Genomic DNA, 21,404 nt, shown 5'->3' with positions numbered 1-21,404 from the left:
ATTTTCAGCTGTGGCCAACTACGTCAACTGGTTCAATCATGCAGAAATGGTGGGATGCAGAAAATTAAGATCTGGTTAAACAGAACTTGATTAAGCAGAGTTACAGGAACCAGCAATCACCTGAAAGGCAGAAAAACCACAGAGGAAGAAAGATTTTTATTTAGTGTAACAGGACCAGGCAAACATAAGAACAAGAGCCTGAAATTCAGACTAAATGCCAATAAAAACTTCTCCTTTACCTTGGGAAAAGAAGGATTGGAAGTCTGGTCACTCATTTAGAACTACACCAGGAAAACAGTAGTAAAATCACAGTGAGGGGGAATAATCCACACTGACAAGAGAATGGATGTGTCAGTGCCCACTTGTGGGTGCAGCTCCCCATCCCTGCACTGCTCAAACACAGGGAATGCCTGAAGCTGCTCAACATCTGCTTTCTTGCTGGCCCAACAAAAATCAAAATCCTTCTTCAGAGCTGGCTTTATTGTTAAGAGCCCTTATTAGGGCCTGCCACACTACATGAGTGGGTCTTTGCAGGGCCTGTGGTGGGTGTGCTCCTGCCTTCAGCCAGCAACTGGGGCAGTAATCCCTCCCTAAGCCTTTCATTTTATGCTCTTCTACATGTAAATCTCTGTTTTCTTTACACCTACTGCAACAGAAAGGGCAAAAAGCAGGTAACACAAGTCTGAGTGCTGCATGGTAGATTTTACAGAATAAGCACGTGGAAGAAAATACTGTGATTTCTGCATTTTTTTTCTGCCCTAGGAGCTCTATATGAAATTATAATCACTTACTGCTTACACTGGTGTTTGCCCTAAAAATCCACACATAAATACAGATCTACTCATTTTATGTGGCCACCCATTACCTCTCATCCCTAAAGGCTTTCTCTTTTATTTTACTATGAGTGGAAAATGCTTCTTCGACACTCATTAATAGGCATTTTCAGTATGGCTAAAACAATCAAACAAAAATAAAGCACCCCAGATCACATAAACACATACTCCAGGAGAATTTATTAGAATGAAAGCTCAAGGCAGTACCACCTCACACAAACAGCATTTTGCTGCACTGATTTTCTTCTACACCAAATCTTGGCATGGAGCTGACATTGCAGTGCCTGTCCCTGACCCTGGGAGAGAAGGGAGGCCAGGGCAGAGCAACACGTGGAGGCAGAGAGAGGAGTTTGCTCTGGATGGATAACAGGAACCCAACAGGTCATTGATTCTCTGGAGTGTGTGGCTTGTAAGTATTCCCACTGATAATGCAAAACTGAGTCCATGGGTGCTGGAATTCAAGAGATGAATCAAGCTTGCAGTCACACTCCTGTGGATGAGGCCAGGCTGCTTAGAGTCCCTTCCAATTCCTTCTCCCTTTGCAGCTCCATTTGGGGATTTATTTGTGTGCTGAGGGATGCACAGGGGGTGTTGCAGTGTATTCACAAGGGTCAGGCCACAGCGTGCACCAGCCAGCCTGCTCCCAAGTTTGTTAGCCTCAAGAATTCATCAACGCTATTGAAAGATAAATTGTGCTAAATTAAGAAAAAGGAGAATACCAAGACTGCAAGAACTGGATAACTGTGAAACACCTGGACTGTAACCAATCATTACTCTGAGAAATGCAGGCAGAAAATGAGTGAACAAGACAAAGGCACCAATAAAGAAGTGTGTACTTAGTGTTTTGCAGAATCTATAAATATGTGTGTAATGTAAACAATGAATAGCTTCTGCTTAATCATATTAGTCAGTTCTTCAGGAGTCCTAAATTTCCCACAATAATGGGGACCCAAGTGTGTGTTAACAGAGCCAAGGAAACAAAAGCGCAGAGCTACGTCTGCACACAGGATCAGCCTGACAAACAGGGCACAGCAGAAGCCAAACTCTGCACTGGGTTACAGCCACTCAACCGCACCCAAGTCAGCATCACTGAGACATTGCCCTGTTGGAACAGCCTGTGCCTGGCCCCAGGTGAGCAAACACCCCCACAGCCACGCTGAGCTCTGGGCTGAATAGTCCCCAGGCTGCCCCTGCTGCAGGGCTCTCACAGATTACTGGTGTAAGGTTCCAGAACCTCGCCGTGGTGAAGCGCAAATTTATTTAAATTAATAAAAGTGCAAATTTATTTAAAGAAATCGACAGCAACCTTGCCCTGCTCCAAGCACAGCAGGGCCAGTGCACCCCAGGAGCCAGGATAGCACCTGTGGCATGGGGACAGTGCTGAGAAAAACTCCTGTCAGCCTCGTGCTCAGCAGCCACAGCTCCTGCTCAGCTGCACTGACCCCCTCAAGGGCTGGCACTGAATTTTTATAATCAGTGCACAACATGGGATTTGTGTGAATCCCCCATTTCCCAGAGACATCCTGCTCTGGGACCCTCCACTTCTAAACTTGTTTCAGGGACAAAAACCAGGCGTGGAGGCTGGGGAGGGGAAGAGCCAGCCTCCTAGCAGAAATTTGGAGCCAGCTTCCTCACTAAATATCATTCTGGCTTCACTGTAATGCCTCCCACCACAAGAGTCTGGCTGCAAAGAATGCTGTCTCTCCAAAGCCCAGGAGCTTTACCCAGGATTTTTCCAATTGTATCTGTCATTCTGGATGATTGGTGACATTGCTTGAACCCTCAGGACACCGCAGGTCTGCAAGAAAAGTCAGGACACTGTCTGAACTCAACAGGGAGGTGAAGAGATTTGGGTAAAATTTAGAGCAACTCTGCCACAGACATGCATCAGCATCTGGTGCCTGGAGTGTGGGATGTGAGCTGTGCCAATTTTACCCATCTTCACTTTCCATTTCAGACAGCTTTCAGTGACAGCAGAACCCAGAGGTGACAAACATCTGCATTCCAGCAGCTCTGGCTCCTTTACCTGAGCTGTCAGAGAGGCTGTGGACATTCCTAGGCAGGCACTGCACTTCCTATTCTGGCTTGGCAATGTTCCTTCATTTCAGGCAAAACAAAAATGAATTTTAGACTATTTCCCTAGTTCTACAAGTATTTCTATTTGAAAGTATGCAAATAATTCTTTATTTGTTGCTACCGCTATTTTAAGAAAAAGAACGTATAAAAGACAAAAATCTGCCAAAAAACTCCAAAAGGGCATTTTCAGAATAAAGCAATGACAAAATACAAGGAGTGTTGGTTTCACTCACCTTAGTTTTTGCTACAGTTATTCAAGTGAAGTTTTTTTCCAATAGCTTATTGATTGCAAGCTTGATTCATCTCTTGAATTCCAACACCCATGGACTCAATTTTGCAATATCAGTGGGAATACTTACAAGCCACACACTCTAGATAATCAATGAACTGGTGGGTTCCTGTTATCTATTTCCCAGCCCCAGCTGCACTCACACTCACTGCCTTTTGCAGGTGGCCAGCAACATTTCCAGCAGGAGAAAGCTCCATCTCTCCACTTACAATCAGACTTTACAATCTAAACCACACATATTATTTAAATCATCATTCAAAGAATGCTGTAGAGAAAAGAAAAAAAACAACCAACCCACTGGAAAATGACCCCAATGCCTGTGTTTAATATGAAAACATGAGTTTTATAACATGGAGAGCCAGCTCCTGCCAGCACTGGTGGCACCCTGGAGCTCCTGCCAGATGCTGGAGGTGCCAAGAAAGCCTTCTTGGGGCTTTCTCCCCAAAGTACAGCCACAACAGCACTGTGTCAGCCATGGTTTATCTCCAACAAGCACTTTCATCACCCATTTTAAGGAAAGAGCAGCAGCAAAGATCATTATCAGCTCAGCCTTGCCCCTCGCAGCTCAGGTGGTCCATGACTTATCTCACTTTGAGTTTACCCAAACCATCCAGGGCAGCACTGAAATTGCTAAAAGCCCCACAAAGTATACATTCAATAGCCAAAACCTCCCTGTGAGCATGAAAAGTGAGAGATGGAACCATCATCAGTGTGACAGCAAAACCCAGACCACAAACTTGGAGAATGCAGATAACTGGGGGAGTGTCCTGATCCATCAGGCACCACTCTGGCAGCTGGCAACTGAGGTGACTTTCTGTGTTTTTCTGAAGGCTGGCATGAGCACAGGAACCCCAGAAAGCCTCTTGTAATGCCTGCCCCTTCACAGGGAACATTACGAAGCTGTCAGCTTAAATTTGGGAAAAGGGTGGGTTTTTCACTTTATTGATGCACTCTTCCACAGAGGATTTTTTTAAAATCTACATCAAACGAGGAAAAACAAATGCTGAGAGGGCAGATTTAGGGCAATTTATCAAGGTCTGGGAAATAGCTTCCAGATGGATGGAGCTGTTTGGTGCTGGCTGGTGAGAAGGAAGCAAGGTATTGTTATTGAATTAGCATGAATCTCTGGTGGAGAACTGCATGGTAGATAGAGTGCTCCTTTCATATGGTTTGCATTTGGACCTGTCATATTTCATTTTTATTCAAAAACCTGTGGTAAAGACACACAGTTGGTTTTTTTTTGCTTATTTAATTTCCACCAATTCTGCCTGAACTGTTACCCAGTATTTTTAAACCCTGTTCCCAGTGCCATGCCTGGTCTGTTTGCTCTTTGCCACGCTTGGCTGGCAGCTTGGTGCCTACAAGCTCACAGTGGTTTTGGGTCTTGCATTCACACACTGATGTCACCTGAGAAGGTGTGTGAGAGAGCAGAAGAGCTGGGTGCTCTGTGAGGTGTTTAAACTGAGTCACATCCAGTGTTTACCAAAACCCCTCCAAGGAAAACCATGCATCCTGCGGTTTAATGCACACTACAACATGCTGATGAACTGGAGGGTTATTCTGGATTTTTCTTTTTAATAAATCTTCCCTTCATAAGCATGTCTTTTAGCAATATAAATGCATCTATACCAGTAACTTTCTATCTAATCTATCTCAGTGAATAAGGGATACTGCAAAAAAAAAAAAAACCAAAAAAAAAACCAAAAAAAAAAAAAAACCCCAAAAAAACCAAAACAACAACCAGCAAACAAAAATCTGAGGGCCAAAAAGAGAAGATATGCTCATAACACATTTTTACTTAGAACAACCTGGATACCTGCTCCATGATATGTCTTACAGAGCAAATTTATGTGTTCACTTGCTAGTTCTGAAATAATTTACTTTTCAAGTTCCCATCTGAAGAATTCAGCATAATTTATGTTAAAAATGAAATTAAAATGATCATTTTCTTATTAGTCTGAGGAGATAAACAGATTGTTATCAAGTAGTTCCTGGTAAACAGATTTTTGACAATACGGTCTTTTAAATCCTAGAAAAGTTTCTGGTTGATATGCCACTGGGTAGAAAGATTTCTAATGACAGACAATTTCCAATGCCTTTTTCAATTATTTAGGAGAACTGTTATTATTCTTGAGTAGGGGCACTGGGGTGAAATGGAAGAAATAAGCTTTATATTTTCCCTTTCCCAATGTTTCTGTCAATTACTCTGGGATGCATCCCAAGAAAACATAGAAGGGAAATGATGATATCATCAGAACCAAGTAACTCCTAAATCCTACCTGAAATGTAACACACAGACACTTGTGCTTACTTCCCACGTGAATGTCTGGTTTTGCCCTCCTTTTTTCCCCTATAATTCTTATTACTCTGTGTTTTATGAGCATCTGTTTCAACTGACCAGGACTGTAAGAAGTATCCAGAGAGGCCAATAATAAAACCCCAATCTGCAGGATGCAGCCTACGCTGACCATAGCGCCTGAAACCCCCCAGGCTGTGAACAGATCATATGCCTCATTTATTACTTAATCCTTCAGCTACTGACTCCTGAGCTGGATTTCCAGCTACATCAGCTCTGGGACAGTGTCCTGGTGTCCTGAAGCTCTCACAGTGAACAAGGGGAGTTATCCATCACTGCTGAAGGAAATGCTTTACTCAATGACCCTTTCCCCATTTCCCACTGTGTTGTCACAAAGCCCACAATGACTGGAGTCCACAGGATTCATATTTGCAGATCCCTCTGTGGATTTCAGTGCTCTGAAATCAGAGGCAGCTGATTTAGGGGTTGTGTCTGATCAGGGGTCACCCTTCTGCTCATCAGCCTGTGGAAGGTGGGTGTAAACTGCCAGGGGTCAACATTCTGTCACCATGGACCAACCTGGCCCTGAACTGTCACCTGAGCTGCCTTCCCTTTGGCTGGGAGCCTGTGAAATGGTGATCTGGTTGTTGGCAGAAAACAAGAAATGAAAAGGAGGATAAAACCAAATTGGCATTTTATATGGATATCTACATCCCAGAATCAGAGAATGCCCACGGCTGGAAGGGACCTCTGGAGACTGTACAGCCCAACCACCCTGCTCAAAACAGGAGCACCCACAGCAAGTTTCTCAGGATGATCTGTGCAGTCACAGCACAAAGCAAAGTCCTTCCAACTGCACAGGATGAAATCTGTGGCAGGGCACAGCTGAAAAGTCACACACAACCTGCTTGAGCAAGGAACCTTGGAGCACAGTGCTTGTAAAATTAACTTCTCACAGCACAACCATTAAAGAACTGCAAGTAGTGGGGAGCAGCTCCTTGCTCCCCATGCAGTTCATTGGAGCCATACCTTGAAGCCAAAAGGGCAGGTGCACTGGTAGAGCTCCACGGGGTCGCTGCTGCACGTCCCGTTGTTCTTGCAGGGGCTGGAGAGGCAGGGGTTGCACTTGGACACCACACTGAGATCCGCTGGCTCTGCAGAGGCAAACACAGAGTTAGTGACGGGGTCTCTGGTGTGGGGATGACCCTGAGGTGTTGGAAAGTCTGTTTTTCCCAGCCCCGAGACCGAAGAAGAAGGCAGAATTCCTTGGCTCTGGTTCTCAAGGTTGTTTATTTGCTCTTATCTAATACATTGTCTGTCTGACCTGCTGAGGTCTGTCCACCAAGTCTGTTCATGTCACGCTGAGCGCCCTTGGGGTGGTGTTTTTATACTAAAAACTACGTGTGCTTCATTCACAATATTTTTCCAATACCTATCACCTGTGTTAGACAGTCTGCCTCTACTCTAAACCAATCCAAAAGCACCACCATCACAGCAGAAGATGGAGGACAAGAAGGAGAAGAAGAAGGACAGGACACACCCAGATTCCTCCATCTTGCCTCTGAACCCCCATTCTAAAAACCCCAAAATTCTACTTTTCCACCATCTGGTAAATTCACTATCATTCTATTCACACCCTTGTGGCTTGTAACTTCACAAAAAGTTGGTATTTTTTTCCATGGGCTCAAATCGAAGGCACAGGTGTTTTTGACTCTGTGCCAAGGTCTCTGACCCCCTTGCCAGGATCTCGAATCCTCCAGGGCAGCCAGAAGAATGTCCTGGGTTCCAACATGTTAGCAGAGAGCTGGATTGCAGAATTAACACCTCCCATGCACACACAAACACTTTCCCCCAAGCACTGGCACAAATGCACAGGCTGCAGGTGCACTGCACGACACTGTGGGATTCCCAGGGATCAGAGAGGCTTTAAGCACTTAAATCAAGTGCTAGGCAAGTCTCAATGATGCTCATATTCTCCTGAAGATGCAAACATATGCTCTGAAAAAAGCATGTTGGGAACCTCCAGGGAGTGGGTTATATATATATATATGGCTTTCAGTAATTTTTCCTGTTCTCAGTTCTGGAAATCCTGCAACAGCAACCCCAGGGAACTGTAACCTGACATTTCTATGGCTGATAACAAGAATGAAAGTACAGATGCAACAACATAAATAAAAACCATGTACAAGACAGATTTAGTTAGAGGCTTATGGGAATATTTAGGTGCAAAGTGCTCTACCATCCTTATTTTAACAGAGTTTGAAACTTATTTTCTTCCCTTTTTGCCCAGAAGAATGATCAACACTGACCTATCTCAGCAAAGTGCAATAAAGGCAAATATGCAAAGATGTAAATGTATGAAAATAAATAACATGGCCATATTTAAACTATCTAAAAACCTTCATATTTGTAGCAGAAGTCTTCCAGAGAAGTAGTGAAGTTTGTAGGTGAGCAGGAAAACAAACACAGACTAAAACAACACTAATTACATTTGGGGTCTCAAGTCAATCAATACTTTATGGTTGAGATTTTACAGAAAGTTAATTTAGGCAGTTATATTCACAATTATATTCATAGTTAAAACATGGTGATTTTTTAAATGGCTACATTTCAAATATTAATAAGTATTAACTCATTGGCTTTTATATGTAAAAAAATAAAACCTAGCACTTTAAAGTGGCTTAAATTATATCAGGCAGTAAAGACCTTAAAGTAATTTTATTTCATTTTCAAGGAAATACCTTTTAAAATAATTTAAAATTGGTCTTGTACTAATCAAAAGTGGGCATAGAGCTTCTGTTACTACATGATAAATGATAAGAAGGACTAAATTGTGAAACATCCTGAAAGTGAAGAAAAGAAGCTTCAATTTGATGTTCAAGAGAAGGTGGAGCTCCAGAGTCACCAGAAATAGGGATTTAAAAATCCCTTCCATCCAGGGATTTGCTTTGAATTTTCCTGCATGAGTTATAAATGTTCAATTTGAACACTTGCAGAGCACCAGCAGGGGTAGGAACATGGCAGAAGTGGGGGCTGAAGGGTCTCAGGTGACAGCACTGGGCTGTGTCCTGCTCCTGTCGTGATGGTGGTGCCATCAGGGACTGACTGGGAGTGCGCAGGCAGCAAGGAGGGAAAAATACACAGGAAGAAAAAATTCAGAGATTAAATGAAGGACTATTGTCATCCTATTGTATCTTTGTGTTTATGTCTAAAAGCCATTCATGTTTTTACCTTGGAAGAGGAAATCACACCTGAATTCCTGGCACTGGTAGGGGCTGGAACGTGACATACCTGAGTTACATTTGTCTTCATGGTAAAATAAACAAAGAATAAACAAAGGTGGCTACTCTGAGAGCTCATGAGACAGGCAACAGTGCTGCTCTTTTAGATTTAGAGGTCAGTAAGCCAGAATTTGTTCTACTATTTATTTCATAATACGTGTACATTTCCCATTAATTTCTACGGCATAGATCAAAGCTAATCAATGTAGGAGCTAATAAGAACAGTGTTAGTTCCTAGCAGTTAAATAGTTCATTACTTCGCCCTTGTGGATTTAATTTATAAATCCATACAGCAAAATGCCCTCAGCCCAGCACATTCCTTTCCTCTACTGCATAGCTGGGAGGGCAAGTTAATAAAAAGCAGAGCTGAGTTTGCATGACTTGCACATAACACACTTTTATTTCCTTGGCTCTGCTGAGACATAACCTCCTGCTCAGGCACAGGCTAAAAACATATTTTTAACAAGAATCAGTTAAACTACCTTTTACATTATTTACTAATGTAGAAGTTCCTGGAGGTCACAGAGGACATCTGAGCACGACTTTCCTGCAGCAGCTCAAGGTGCCCAGCCCAGCATGGGCCAACCCTTGGTGGGGACCCAGGGCTTTGGGGGTCAGGGCTCAGCACTCCCTGAAATGGGAACAGGGTGCAGTGAGACTGCCAAACCATGCCCTGGTTTTCAAAATATTTGTATTTTCATGAGCAAAGGTGAATTTGTCAAGGGTCTAGTGCTTCTTGAACTTTACTGCCACTTGTCCAGACGACCAACTCTTTCTGCTTGTGCAAACACCAACTCCACATCAACACATAATTTTCTCCTTCTCTGTTCAGATAAAGCAAGCTATGGGGACTTTCGGGATATTAGAAAGAACATGAGCTTTCTAGCGGACCAATCTAATATTTACATAGAAAGCATACAACTACATCTAATATCCTGGATCACAGATGTACTGATCTCTTGCCTAAGAGTTGCTTGTTTAGTTCAGAGAGAAAATGAGCATAACTCTTGACATATCACAGGTTCAGAATGAAGAAGACATCCAGTCTCTTTCTGGTTTAATTTTCAGATCCCATGTAATATACAAAATCAATTATTTCCTTTGGTTCACTTCATGGGGGCAAGTGCATTATTTGGTATTTTTAGTACTTATATTTCTACTTCATTTGAGAGACTATTGTGAAGTCTCTGGTTTGATAATTATGGTCAGAGTTCTGATAGTTTTGAGACTGACATTTCAAAGTAATTAAATTATAAGGTTACAGTTATTAAAGATATATTTGAAAGGACATAAAATTCCACTCAGCCTCGGGAACCTGTGTTTTAAACTCACCCCAACACCACCATTTGTTTGTTCAGCAGTTCAATTCCAGCACCTATAAAATCACCCTGCCAAGCAGTGCTGTAAATGGGCATGGCACTCTGAGAGACATAAAAACAGGCTTTATGCCCTCATTTCCATTTCTAAGAGAGGCTACTGATCCATCTTTTCCACTATAAATATAGCTCCCTCTTCAAGTACTTGCTGGTAAGCAAAGCAAAACTCTGAAACTCTTTTTTTATGAGAACGTGCAGATATGTCTTAATCTCCACCACTCACTAATGAGCTACTCACTTAATCCACAAAAAAGTGGATAATCTGGCTGAGTGCTCTCTAAAGCAGTACACTCCTGTCACTGAGCACCCCAAATTGTTCAGAGCTGCCCCTCAACCCTCTCCTGAACAAATGCACACTGAATTCAAACATGACACGTTTCCTGTAATCTGCAGTTTCTGAATCGCCGCTGATGGGAACAGTTTGTAGATCTGCAGATGAAAATGTACTTTTGGGTAAATATTTGCTTTAAGAATTCTCTGTTTCTCCATTTTCAAGTAAATGTACATAATAACTACAGTGCTCTATGTTTTTATAATACCTCTTATTTTCTCAATTTTTTTGGGAGGGTAAGTCACAGGCCAAAACAAATTATTTGTTCCAATAAATTTGAACAACACCCTACATGCTAACGTGTCATTGCATGACCTGGTGTGAGCATCAGGAACACTCACTGCTCTCAGGCTGCCTGCTTCTCCTGCCTTAGTGGAGAGTGGAGTCCTTCTCATGTCCTTAGTGGAGCAGCTAACTGAACTTTGGGGAGGAACACAAGAAAACACAACTGTCAGAATCCAGGACATTCCTCTGGCTGCCCTGGAGGGCTCCAGACCCTGGCAGGGGGCTCAGAGACCTTGGCACAGAGTCAGAAACACCTGTGCCTTCTATTTTATGGAAACAATTACCAACTTTGTGTGAAGATTTATAAGCCACAATAGTTTGCGTAGAATGATAGTGAATTTACCAGATGGTGGAAAAGTAGAATTTTGGGGTTTTTAGAATGGGGGTTCAAGGGGCAAGATGGGGGAATCTGGGCGTGTTCTGTCCTTCTTCTCCTTCTCATCCTCCATCTTCTGCTGTGACAGTACACTTCTGGATTGGTTTAGAGTAGAGGCAGACTGTCTAACATAGGTGATAGGTATTGGAAAATTATTGTAAATAAAGTACACGTAGTTTTTAGTATAAAAAGATAACACTGCCCCAAGGGCAGGGACTGTGCCACAACCCGACCTGCCAGACAGACCTCAGCAGGTGAGAGGAAGAATGTAATAGATAAGAGAAAATAAACAACCTTGAAAAGCAGAACTGACGAATCTTGACTTCTTCTTCAGTCATGGGGCTGGAAGAAAAAGATTTTCTAACACCTCAGGAGCCATTTCAGCAACAGAAACCCCAGACACAACCTGGAAGGAACGTGATGCTCCGGAAAACAAACCCCAACCCCAACTCCCCCGCAAAACCAAGGGTGCAAGAGCACAGCACAGCGGGGAGGCCCTCAGGGCAGAGGGTGCCAGGCTCCTACCTTTGCACTGGAAGTGGTGTGTGGGCGTGGTGAGCAGCAGCCTGTCCACCATGGCCTCGGGGCCGCGGCAGCGCGCGATGCCCGGCTCCTTGTAGCCCGCCTTGACCCACTCGGAGAGCCAGCGCAGGTGGCAGTCGCAGTGCAGGGGGTTGGTGCCCAGAGCCCTCGAGGTGCACAGCAATTAAATTAGCACAGGTTATTTGGCAGGCAAAGACAGCAAACAGCTCTCATCTCACCAAGGCATGGTTTATTCTACATTTCTACGTTATTGTTTCCCAACGAGGAAAAGATCGTTTGAGTGTTCAGGAAGGATTTTAGGTTCATCTCCTGCTCTTCTCCTTTCTTCCCATCATTAGTTAGGGAAATTATATAAACACCTAAGAAGAAATCCCTTTTTCAAACAATTGCGCTTGAGCAATGTCACCAGACATATTGCTTTCATCAAATTCATCACATTGATTCCCTTTAATTCTCTGTCCTTCCTGAGCGTATTCTAACCCTGAACTGAGTAATTTAGTTTGGATCTGATGACTCACATTAATGACTCCTCACCAGATGAAACACATATGCAAAAGATACCTCCATTTTCCAAACTGCAACCCAGTGCCTGCTAAGTTTATTTATGACTTTGAAAACACATTTGCTGCTTGACCCATCATTTGAGTTAGGTCAAATAGTTGTAGAAGATACATTTATATAGTGAAATTATAATTCTCAGAATTTTTCCTTTATTCATGGACATCTATCCAAAAGAAAACCAATCTTTTACCCTTAAATTTAGGTGCTACGTTGACTAACTTGTACTTGTCTTTCTCTTTAAGAAAATGTTTTTAGGCAATCAGTCAATTGCAAACAAAGTTCACACTTCAGAAAAATCAGTTTGAAGCCAACTAATTGTTTAAAATGTGAAGAGATGCATGTTGAAAGTCTGTATTTATTTTGCTTAAAGTCAATGTAAGATTTAAGCTGTACAACACCTGAGTTGACATGAAAGGAAAATAAACTAAATAAAGAATAGCACAAGGAAGAGATACTAAAGAAACCAATGATTCAAATCAGCTTTTAGACTTTAAAATTTCTGCATATGCTATAAACTATTTTTAAGATGGTACTGTAAACTCAAGCTTCTTTCAAATAAAAACATATCAGGCAGGATATTAAGATAGAAACCTCAGTAAATTTGTTGATACATTTCTATTGGAGTGACTAATGAACCCACTGTGCCCTAGACAGATTCATAATGAGAGTTCATGGGTTCAAACCCTGTCTGGGGCTCATTCATCAAAATTAAATGTGTACTGCAGCTCAGCATTAAAAAATACCCATCCACTCCTCCTGTAAATCCATTGCTTACAATGGAAAAAAACTACTGGGTTGACTTTTTGACCCTGGAACTGTGATCAACTGGCTCAGTTGTCCAAGGTCAAACAAAATGCAGCAGCGAAAGCTGAGAAATTTTTAGTGTTGAGAAACTTCCATATATAAAATGTGAGTGGGAGGACAACGGAAAGCTTGTTACCCTGTTAATTAATATTTATAAACTATGTTAGAAATAAAGCTGCTCTATAGTCAATAAAAATCATTACTAATAACATTGTTGACAACTTCAGAAATGTATCCTTCCACACTTCTTTTTGTGGTTTGTGCTTTGTTTGGGGGTTTTTGCCTTTATTTTTCCTTTTTTTTTTTTGTTTGGTTTGGTTTGGCTGAGAGTTATTTTTTGGATTTTTTAAAAATTTATTTCTAGGAACTAGAGATAATTCTCGTATTTTCATTCATGAGTTCTAACATACTTTCTCAATTTCTTTGCCTATTATAGCAAAATATTTCCAGAAGGTAAAACTATCTTCTGCCGTAAGGAAATACCACCAGAAGCATTTTCAAAATGTTGGGCAGATATTTCTGTTCAGACGCTTATTTTGTTTAGGGGCAACTCTGAATAAAGTCAATTAAAATAACTCTATCCATGACAATGTTAAAAAAAGAGGAGGGGACAGCTTAGTTTTAGAGGCAGTTAATAAAAATTTGAGTTAAGAGAAGATAATTCAGCAGGATTAGAAATCTGAGCTGTTTATGGGAAATACGTTGGAAATACCTGTTGTACTCAATATCACCCATTTCTGAGGGTTTGTGGAATCCCTGGAGTGCCACAGGGTGAGTTTGTGTGGGCAGCACTTGGGACACTCACCAGTGAATGGTGGGGACAGCAAGTGCAGACCTGACCTAACTGGGAAGGTCCCAGTTCCATCTCAGCAGATTTTGGGCTCTTTTTAATTAATATTATACCCAATCCTACAGCAGTGCTGTAGCATTCTTATCATTGCCCTGGATTAAAAATGCCAGTAGAGTCATGGCTTAAATAGACAATTATGTGATTCAACTAAATAAAGTAATGAAGAGTAAACAAAAGCAGTGTACAGCACATACAAACCTACCTCCAAATTCAATGAGCTAAAGCTGCATAGTTTGTTATGATATTTCCATTACAGTGAGATGATGTTCATGACATAAAGGAAATTTGGTGAAAATGTTCCTGTAGGCTTTAAACAGCTATGGAGAAAGTGATTGGACCATCTGGATTTCACTTTTGTTCTTCCAATTAAAGACTAACTCAAAACTATAGCAGAAGACTCTGACTAAAATCCATAGTTTTGTCCATGCTACACAAATATCTCTCTGCAATTCTAAAAGCAAGTTTGATGTCCCCCTTGTCCACAGGAGGCTTGGGCTGAGCATCCTTTCCACACCCTGGCACCCAGCTCTGCCCCCACAACACCAATCCCACCCTCAGCCACACACTTTGCACAATTAGGATAAATATTTGTTCTCCCATGCTTTAAGAGTTTGATGGGCAGCAAGTCCTTATATGATTTCAAACTGACCCCAAGTGCCTGCTTTCTCCTTGAAGATATGTGTAGCAGGAAGGGCTCAAAATAAATTTATTTTCAATTATTCTGACTCAGTTTTGAGTAAGCACAGCTTTTTCAGGCATGTGAAGAAAAAAATTAATTGTGGTTCCTAAAAGTTTCAGGATCTTCTTTAAGAAACTGGAGAGCACAATTGCACTGTAAAATTCAACTGCTCAACTGTGCAAATTACACCCCAGACAGGTCTTATTTATTTTATGGATCCTATTTATTACTGTTCATTTGGGCTTTGTGTATTTTACATTTCTGGCAGCACATACATCTAAACAGAAAGAGTGCAGAGATTGTATTGGGCCAAAGGGGATTTTATCACTCCCTAAGGTGAACAGTTTACCCAGGAAAATTGGATCTCCACTTCATTTAATGTAAACCCTGAGGGAAATTCAAACAAATGGAACATGCTATGTTTATTCCTGGAGTTCTGAAAATACCCCCACAGCCAGATTCCCAGTATGGAAGGTGTCACTGCACTCCCAAAAGCAGGTACAGGGCTTCAGCTCAGCCAGAATTTCAACCCCAAACACACAAAAAGACTTGACTAAACCGGGAACAGGAAAAACAAATGTGCAAAACCAATGATACTAAGGTGTAAGCTGGAAACAGGGAAGATTATTTCATTATTTCTCTGCTCAAGTTGCCCAAGTTGCTCTCATGATTTCTGTCCCTGAGATATTTTTATTTTTTACTGTCCATAGAGGACAAGAGATAGAAAGCTGCCAGGGATGTATTTGCTACCCAGAAAATACTTCAATACAATCTGAATCTGGTGCTCAGGGAAGTGTTCTGGAAGGCATGTTAAGGTTAAAAAGAGACAATAAATAGATATAAACCTATGTAAAATGCACACATGTCTGCTTGTGTGTACATCAGCATCAGGCAGAAAACATCTGTATCAGCCTGTGAAACCCCTCACTTCACTGAGGGACCAACACATGCTCAGCCCTCTGATTAACTGAGGACAGTAATCAAGAAACTTGCTGCACAAAATTGCTTTTCCTACATCAATTATCTAATAGTGTGAAGTATCACACACTATCTCAGTGAGAAAGCATTTTCTGGTCACTCATATTTAGTTTGGAGCCATTGCAGCTCTTTGTCTGCTCTTTCATCAAGTAAACTGCATTTGAAAGCCTCCTGGCCCTCTACCAGTGTAATAGTAATTTCCTCAAAAAGCTGAAACGCCTAATAATTTTTGCAAACTATGGAATGAAGCATTAATGCTGTGAAATGACCAATTTCCACGTGATTAAATATATATGTCTGAAGTAGTGATTCATCAACAAGTCCACATACTGACAACATTCCAGCATGCAAAACATATGACACTTATTAAGCAAAGAATTCACATTTGCTTAATATTTGCTCTTTGTGGGAGGTTTCCTGCCTCACTCTTAAACCATAATATGCTCTGCATTTCACATTGACAATGCTGAAAGAAAACCTTAAACACAAAGTCCACAGCAGAGAAAACTGTCACACTTGCTCATTTGGTTTTCCTTAAGAAAATATTTTCATAACTAATAACAACAGGTCCTAGAAATTTTTATTTCCTTTGAACAGATGCACTATGAATATCCAGAGCACATTATGAAAAGTGAGCAGGAAAATCAAAAAAGCTATAGAATCCTAGCAATATGTGCTGTTTTACAGATCTGAAACCATCAGTCCAAGAGATTCAGCCAGGCAGAAGTACTTACAGATGGGACAGGGACACCAGGTCATTGAAAGATCCCTCAGGAACACTGGAAATGTCATTTCCATGGAGTGTCCTAGAAGGGGGAGAAGCAGGAAGGTATCAAACCACAGTATTTTGTCTGCCCCAGCAACTGAAGGAATGGATGCTTAAAAAGGGTATTTAATTTTGATTCTTTGAGAGTTTCTGTGAGTTTCACAACTTCCATGCTTTATCACTCCTGCCTCGAGGCGTTGGCATTTAAAACAATGATGCAATCAGAACTTCTGGTGAGTGCTGCTGTAAATTAAGAAGGTGACATACCATTTATGCCATTAAAAGTGTATTGATGACAAGTGGACCCTCACATCCAGACCTGAGTTCTCTTACAGAATCCCATTAGCCAGAAGCACAGCAAAAACAGAGCAGGGGAAATAAGAATTGTGAAAGTTAAATTAACTATTGACTTCAGAGAGATCCTAGGAGACAGAGCAAGGGTCCCTGAGGGTAAATACAGCCACACTTTCCCATTCTTACAGTAAAAACCACCTCTCTGTGCTACCAAGGAAAGCACCTGAAATCAGTTTTAGGACATTATTCACCCTATGCAAAGAAATTACAATTTTTAGCAGCATTTTCAGGACCCCTGAAAGGAGTAAAAGGATTCTCCACTGTTTCCAGGACAATTTAGGCACCCAGTTTATCTCTTTTCTGAGAAAAGACCCACATTTGTGCATGGAAATTCCTGTCAGTGCTCCAGACATGGCAGAGCAGGGTGGAAAACAGAAAGCTGCTGTGTGGTTTGGAGCAGCTCTTGCCCTTGAGTCATTTATTTTCTAACTTACCTGGTGATTTGCTGACACAGCAATCACAGTTTTTATTTGTGTGTGTGTACCTATTGTTGAAACACTGGGTTTAAAACAATCCAAATCTCAACCCATGGAAACAGACATCTGCCCTAAGTGAAAAAAAAAAAAAAAAAATCTGTTTTCTGCAACCTTTCTTCCCTAACAGCACTTTCAGCTGCACCAGGATGTACATGATGCCCTTCCAACATCCTGATTCTAAAATTTTCCTTTAAGCCTTCCTTGCTTTTGACTGTTAATAACCACTTGCCATATATAAGGGTGCATCTCCAAGAAATGAATCTGCACAGGAGCGGGAAGGATGTGAGCTCCCACACAGTAACTGTAGATAAAACACACTCACTAATTCTGTACAGAATGACCAGCTGAGTGAGACAAACCCACAGCTATTCATCAAGGAGTATTTTGGTGGTGTGAGGAGACCTAGTCAACCACTTGTCATCAAAATGGCCAATGAAATTGAACACATTTAAATAAGCAGCTGCTCATGATGAGCTTATTGCTGATTTTTTAAACTGCAAGACAATTCTCTGTAAACAGATATATTAATCTTCAGGTTGTATCAGTCCCATTTATCCTGTGAAAGAGTACATTTTCTCTTCTAGGTGTATTGGGAACATCCAAGAGAAGCTGAAGGATGACAAAGCCATTTATCTGTAAGAAATTAAACCCATCAAATAAAAACCTTAGAAGGATTTGCTTTATTACATGTCCCAAACACTGAGGTGTTTCATGGATGCAAGTGCCTGCATTTTAATAAAAAAGTCATGTCAGCAACATCATCACTCCTTCAACTAAAATGAAATGACAAATGCTAAACCCCCCTTAAAACTCACAATAATAAATAGTGGCAAGAGAATTCAACAGTGCAACAAAATCTTTCCTCTTGGATCAACATCAGCAACACATTTTTATACCAAATCTCCTTACAAGCAAATAGTCAAATAAATCCTTTCACATTAGGACACTTCAAGCACACACTGATGTGTGTATCAAAAGCACAGCTTCTAGGGATGCTCCCGTCTGAACTCCAGCAAACAGCAGGGGTTTGGATTTAAGGTGATGTGGATCTCCTCTGGAGGACACAGTAACAGAACACTTGAGAATCCTTGAAATCAAAACTTCCTTCAACACAGAATCTCACTAACTTATTCCTTTGTCCTCAGGGAAGGAAATTAATTCAACAAATCCTTTTGGGCTGGGGTTTCCTGGTTGTTTTTCTTTCATGGACCCTTCCCACGTCCTGCCTGCCAGCTCATTGTCCCCAGCCCTGGGCTCCTGCAGACACAAGGGGGATGTGTTTTTGGGAAGAGAGAAATGTGAGCTCTCAGAGCCACATCCCATCAGGGCAAACTCCACAGGGAGCCCCCAGGGTGCCAAAGCCTGCAGGAGCCAGCACAGCTCAGATGTCAGGGGAAGCCACAGCGCCACTGCTCCACGCTCACAACAGCAGAGCTTTAAAAAATGACTGCTTAAATACAAGGAATCATTCTCTGATAAATTAAAAAAAAACCCCAAAAAACAAAACACACAAAAAAAACCCTCAAAAACCCCCCAAAACAAACAAACAAACAAACCCCAAACAAACAAACAAACAAACAAACAAAACCAAAAAAACCCAACCAAAAACAAACCACCACCCATAAAAAAAAAAAGCCAGATGCTTCTGTTAGGTCAGATCAGTGCAGCACCCAACAGTGAAAGTGTATTGCAAAAACGTTGTGCCCAAAGATTACTGGTGACAGCTTTATCATCACACATACTAGTGGTTTGTCTGAGCTTTGAGCTGCAGGAAATATCCATCAGTTTTCAGTAAAACTAGAGTTTCTCTTAATAGAATATTCAATAGGTCATTTTACCCCTTTTCCCCCTAACTATAATATGGTTATTTATTTACATGGACAATTATTTAGTGACCTCAGGAATTATTTTGATTTTTTGATTTTGCCTCTTAACTAAGTCACATATAAAAATATGTGATTACACAATGATCTTTAAAATAATCCATTCAGGTCATTCAGAGAGCTCTAATACTTCTAATTTGTCTCAATCTCAGCTTCCTTAATCTGTTTATATTTAGTTTCTAAGAAGACTAGCTTTGGACAAATTAAATGAAAAACAAATCCACAACTTTTTACTGTAACAGCTTTGGCTCAAAAACCTACTTCTGCTTATTAAAAAAAATCTCCAGACTTTATGCCCTGTGCTCCCCTGCACCCTTTGGCTGCTGTTATGGAGAAACCATGGGAAGGCTGAGATTAAAGACCTGGCTGTGTAAACACTGATAGATATTAAGGCTTAAACATAAACTTGTTGACTCTGCAGTTTTCTCACTTGGGCTTGTACTGAAAAATCTAAGAAAGGGAGTTCAGAATGAAATATCTGTCAAAAACCAAGTGCATCATACAGCTATGATTATTCTGATTTTCAAAACACTTTTTTACTGTATTTACTACAGAGGCAAAAATACAGAAAACAAAGGAATTTGGAGAACCTTCATGAGAAGTGTCTGCTACCTCCAAAGGCATGCACAGCCAAAAGTAATGAGATCCCTATATTGTTTTTATTAAAAAAAAAAAAAGTGAAAATTGTTTTGCTGATGTTTTCTCTTTTAAGTTCCCCTGAGAGCGTGGATAATAAAAAACTGACAGTAACAGATTTCCTATTGTCTCTTGGAAACCATTTTCTCTTTGGAGAATTGATTTTTAGTAGCAACAGTGATGACACGTGGCAAAAGCTGTAGCTGATACCAGAGTTTTGTGGGCCATAATAAATCAAATCAATCTGGAGGCTTCCAAATGCAGGGAGCAGAGGCAGCGATTCCCATTTCACTGCTCTGTGCAAGGCAGTGGGGGGCTTTCTCCCTTGGAGGAAGATACTTTTTGATTAGCAGATCATTTAAAAAAGCCAAAAAACAACAGTTGCCATTAAAATACTGCCCTCTGTTTCTGCCCATATGTGGCCTGCAAGAACAGAAGTGAAAAGACAAATTGTGGCTATTGGAAGGAGGGAGGCATGGTTTATCCACACTGTAATGCAGGGTAGAGAGCCCCACACCAGCTTTAATCAAGCTAGCTTGCATCTCAGGAGCAGGCCAGAAGACAGCTCCATATGGAATAATTTATTTGGCCATGAAACAGAATATATTAATCTGTGGCTGAATTTCAGGATTCATGTAACAGCTCAAATGTGACCATCCTTGTGTGCTAGAAATCAGGATCCCAAGCCAAACTTAAAGCAACAAATCCAAATCACGAATCTTTCTTGTTTTTACTAATGAAGAGTGGGAATCCAAAGCTGTCTTGTAATCTGGGAGGCTGAAACTGAGATATCTGTTTTACCACTGAAACCACAGTGAAAGGTCTCAGCCAAGCAGCTCTGCCTTATTGCTTCCACAGTCCCAGTACTGCCCATGTTGACACTTTGATTCCACATCTTTAGAACCAACACACAATAACCACTGCTCTTTAAATTAACACAGACTTCTGCATCTGAACATCACCTAATTTTTTTTAAATGGTAAATGTCAATGTGAAGTTTCAAAGCACTCAGGACAATCTTCAGCTCCTCTGTCCTGAGCTTTGAGTGTTCAGAGCTCTCCTTCACCACAGACAAGCTATTTAATTTATACCCTTGGGCTGCTGTGCAAGTCTTGGTGACCCACTCATGTCTCTGGGCCATGGGAAGGTTCCTTCTCCACCCTCCTGACGTGGCAGTGGGGCCAGGTGTCCACAGAACCAGCCCAGGTTTGTTTCTGGATATGAGACAGAAGCAGGAGCCAGCCCTGCAGATGCCTGAGGAAAGCTGGGAGAGGCCCTTGCTGTGAGGAACAGCCCCACAGCCCACACTCTGAGACAATGTAAGGATGAGTTTCACAAGAGATTGTAAACAAATGGTTTAATGCACAAAGCTGCTGAAAGCAGCCGCACTGGAAAGAAAGGAGGAGTGCAGAAAAGGACCTCCCAAGAAATAAACCACACATGGATATCTCTGAGCAGGCCCCCAGTCAATATGAGGTGTAATTTTATTCACAACTTAAGGAGATTTGAGACAGGCATCTCAGCATTACTGGTGCCCAGCCACTGGCCTGATTTATTCACTGATTTAGTGTGGGGGCTTCTAACTTCCTTTCAGATCCCATTCTAGCTTGCCTGCATCAATCTGCATCAATGGAAAATATTCTGAAAATGCACAGAAGTTTTCCATAAAGACACTTTTGCTGAAGCATCCAATGGAAACTCACACTCTATAACCAAATGTATACAGGCTAA

At 41.4% G+C, this 21,404-nt stretch overlaps 1 protein-coding gene across 3 annotated transcripts in view; it reads right to left on the bottom strand.

Annotated features, from left to right (window-relative positions):
* Positions 1-21,404, bottom strand: part of SLIT3 (slit guidance ligand 3) — a 483,855-nt gene that overhangs the window by 69,964 nt on the left and 392,487 nt on the right. For all 3 annotated transcript variants that reach the window (XM_031060566.1, XM_031060568.1, XM_031060567.1), the window contains 3 exons: positions 16,293-16,364; positions 11,669-11,832; positions 6,524-6,648 (listed from right to left, as the gene is read on the bottom strand). In XM_031060566.1, the coding sequence (XP_030916426.1) occupies positions 6,524-6,648; positions 11,669-11,832; positions 16,293-16,364 (361 nt within the window). The remainder of the gene's footprint in view (positions 1-6,523; positions 6,649-11,668; positions 11,833-16,292; positions 16,365-21,404) is intronic.

Source organism: Geospiza fortis, unplaced genomic scaffold (genome assembly GCF_000277835.1).
Source record: "Geospiza fortis unplaced genomic scaffold, GeoFor_1.0 scaffold413, whole genome shotgun sequence".
NCBI lineage: Eukaryota > Metazoa > Chordata > Aves > Passeriformes > Thraupidae > Geospiza > Geospiza fortis.
Note: the sequence above shows the minus strand (reverse complement) of the source record. Positions and strands in the feature narration are given on the sequence as shown.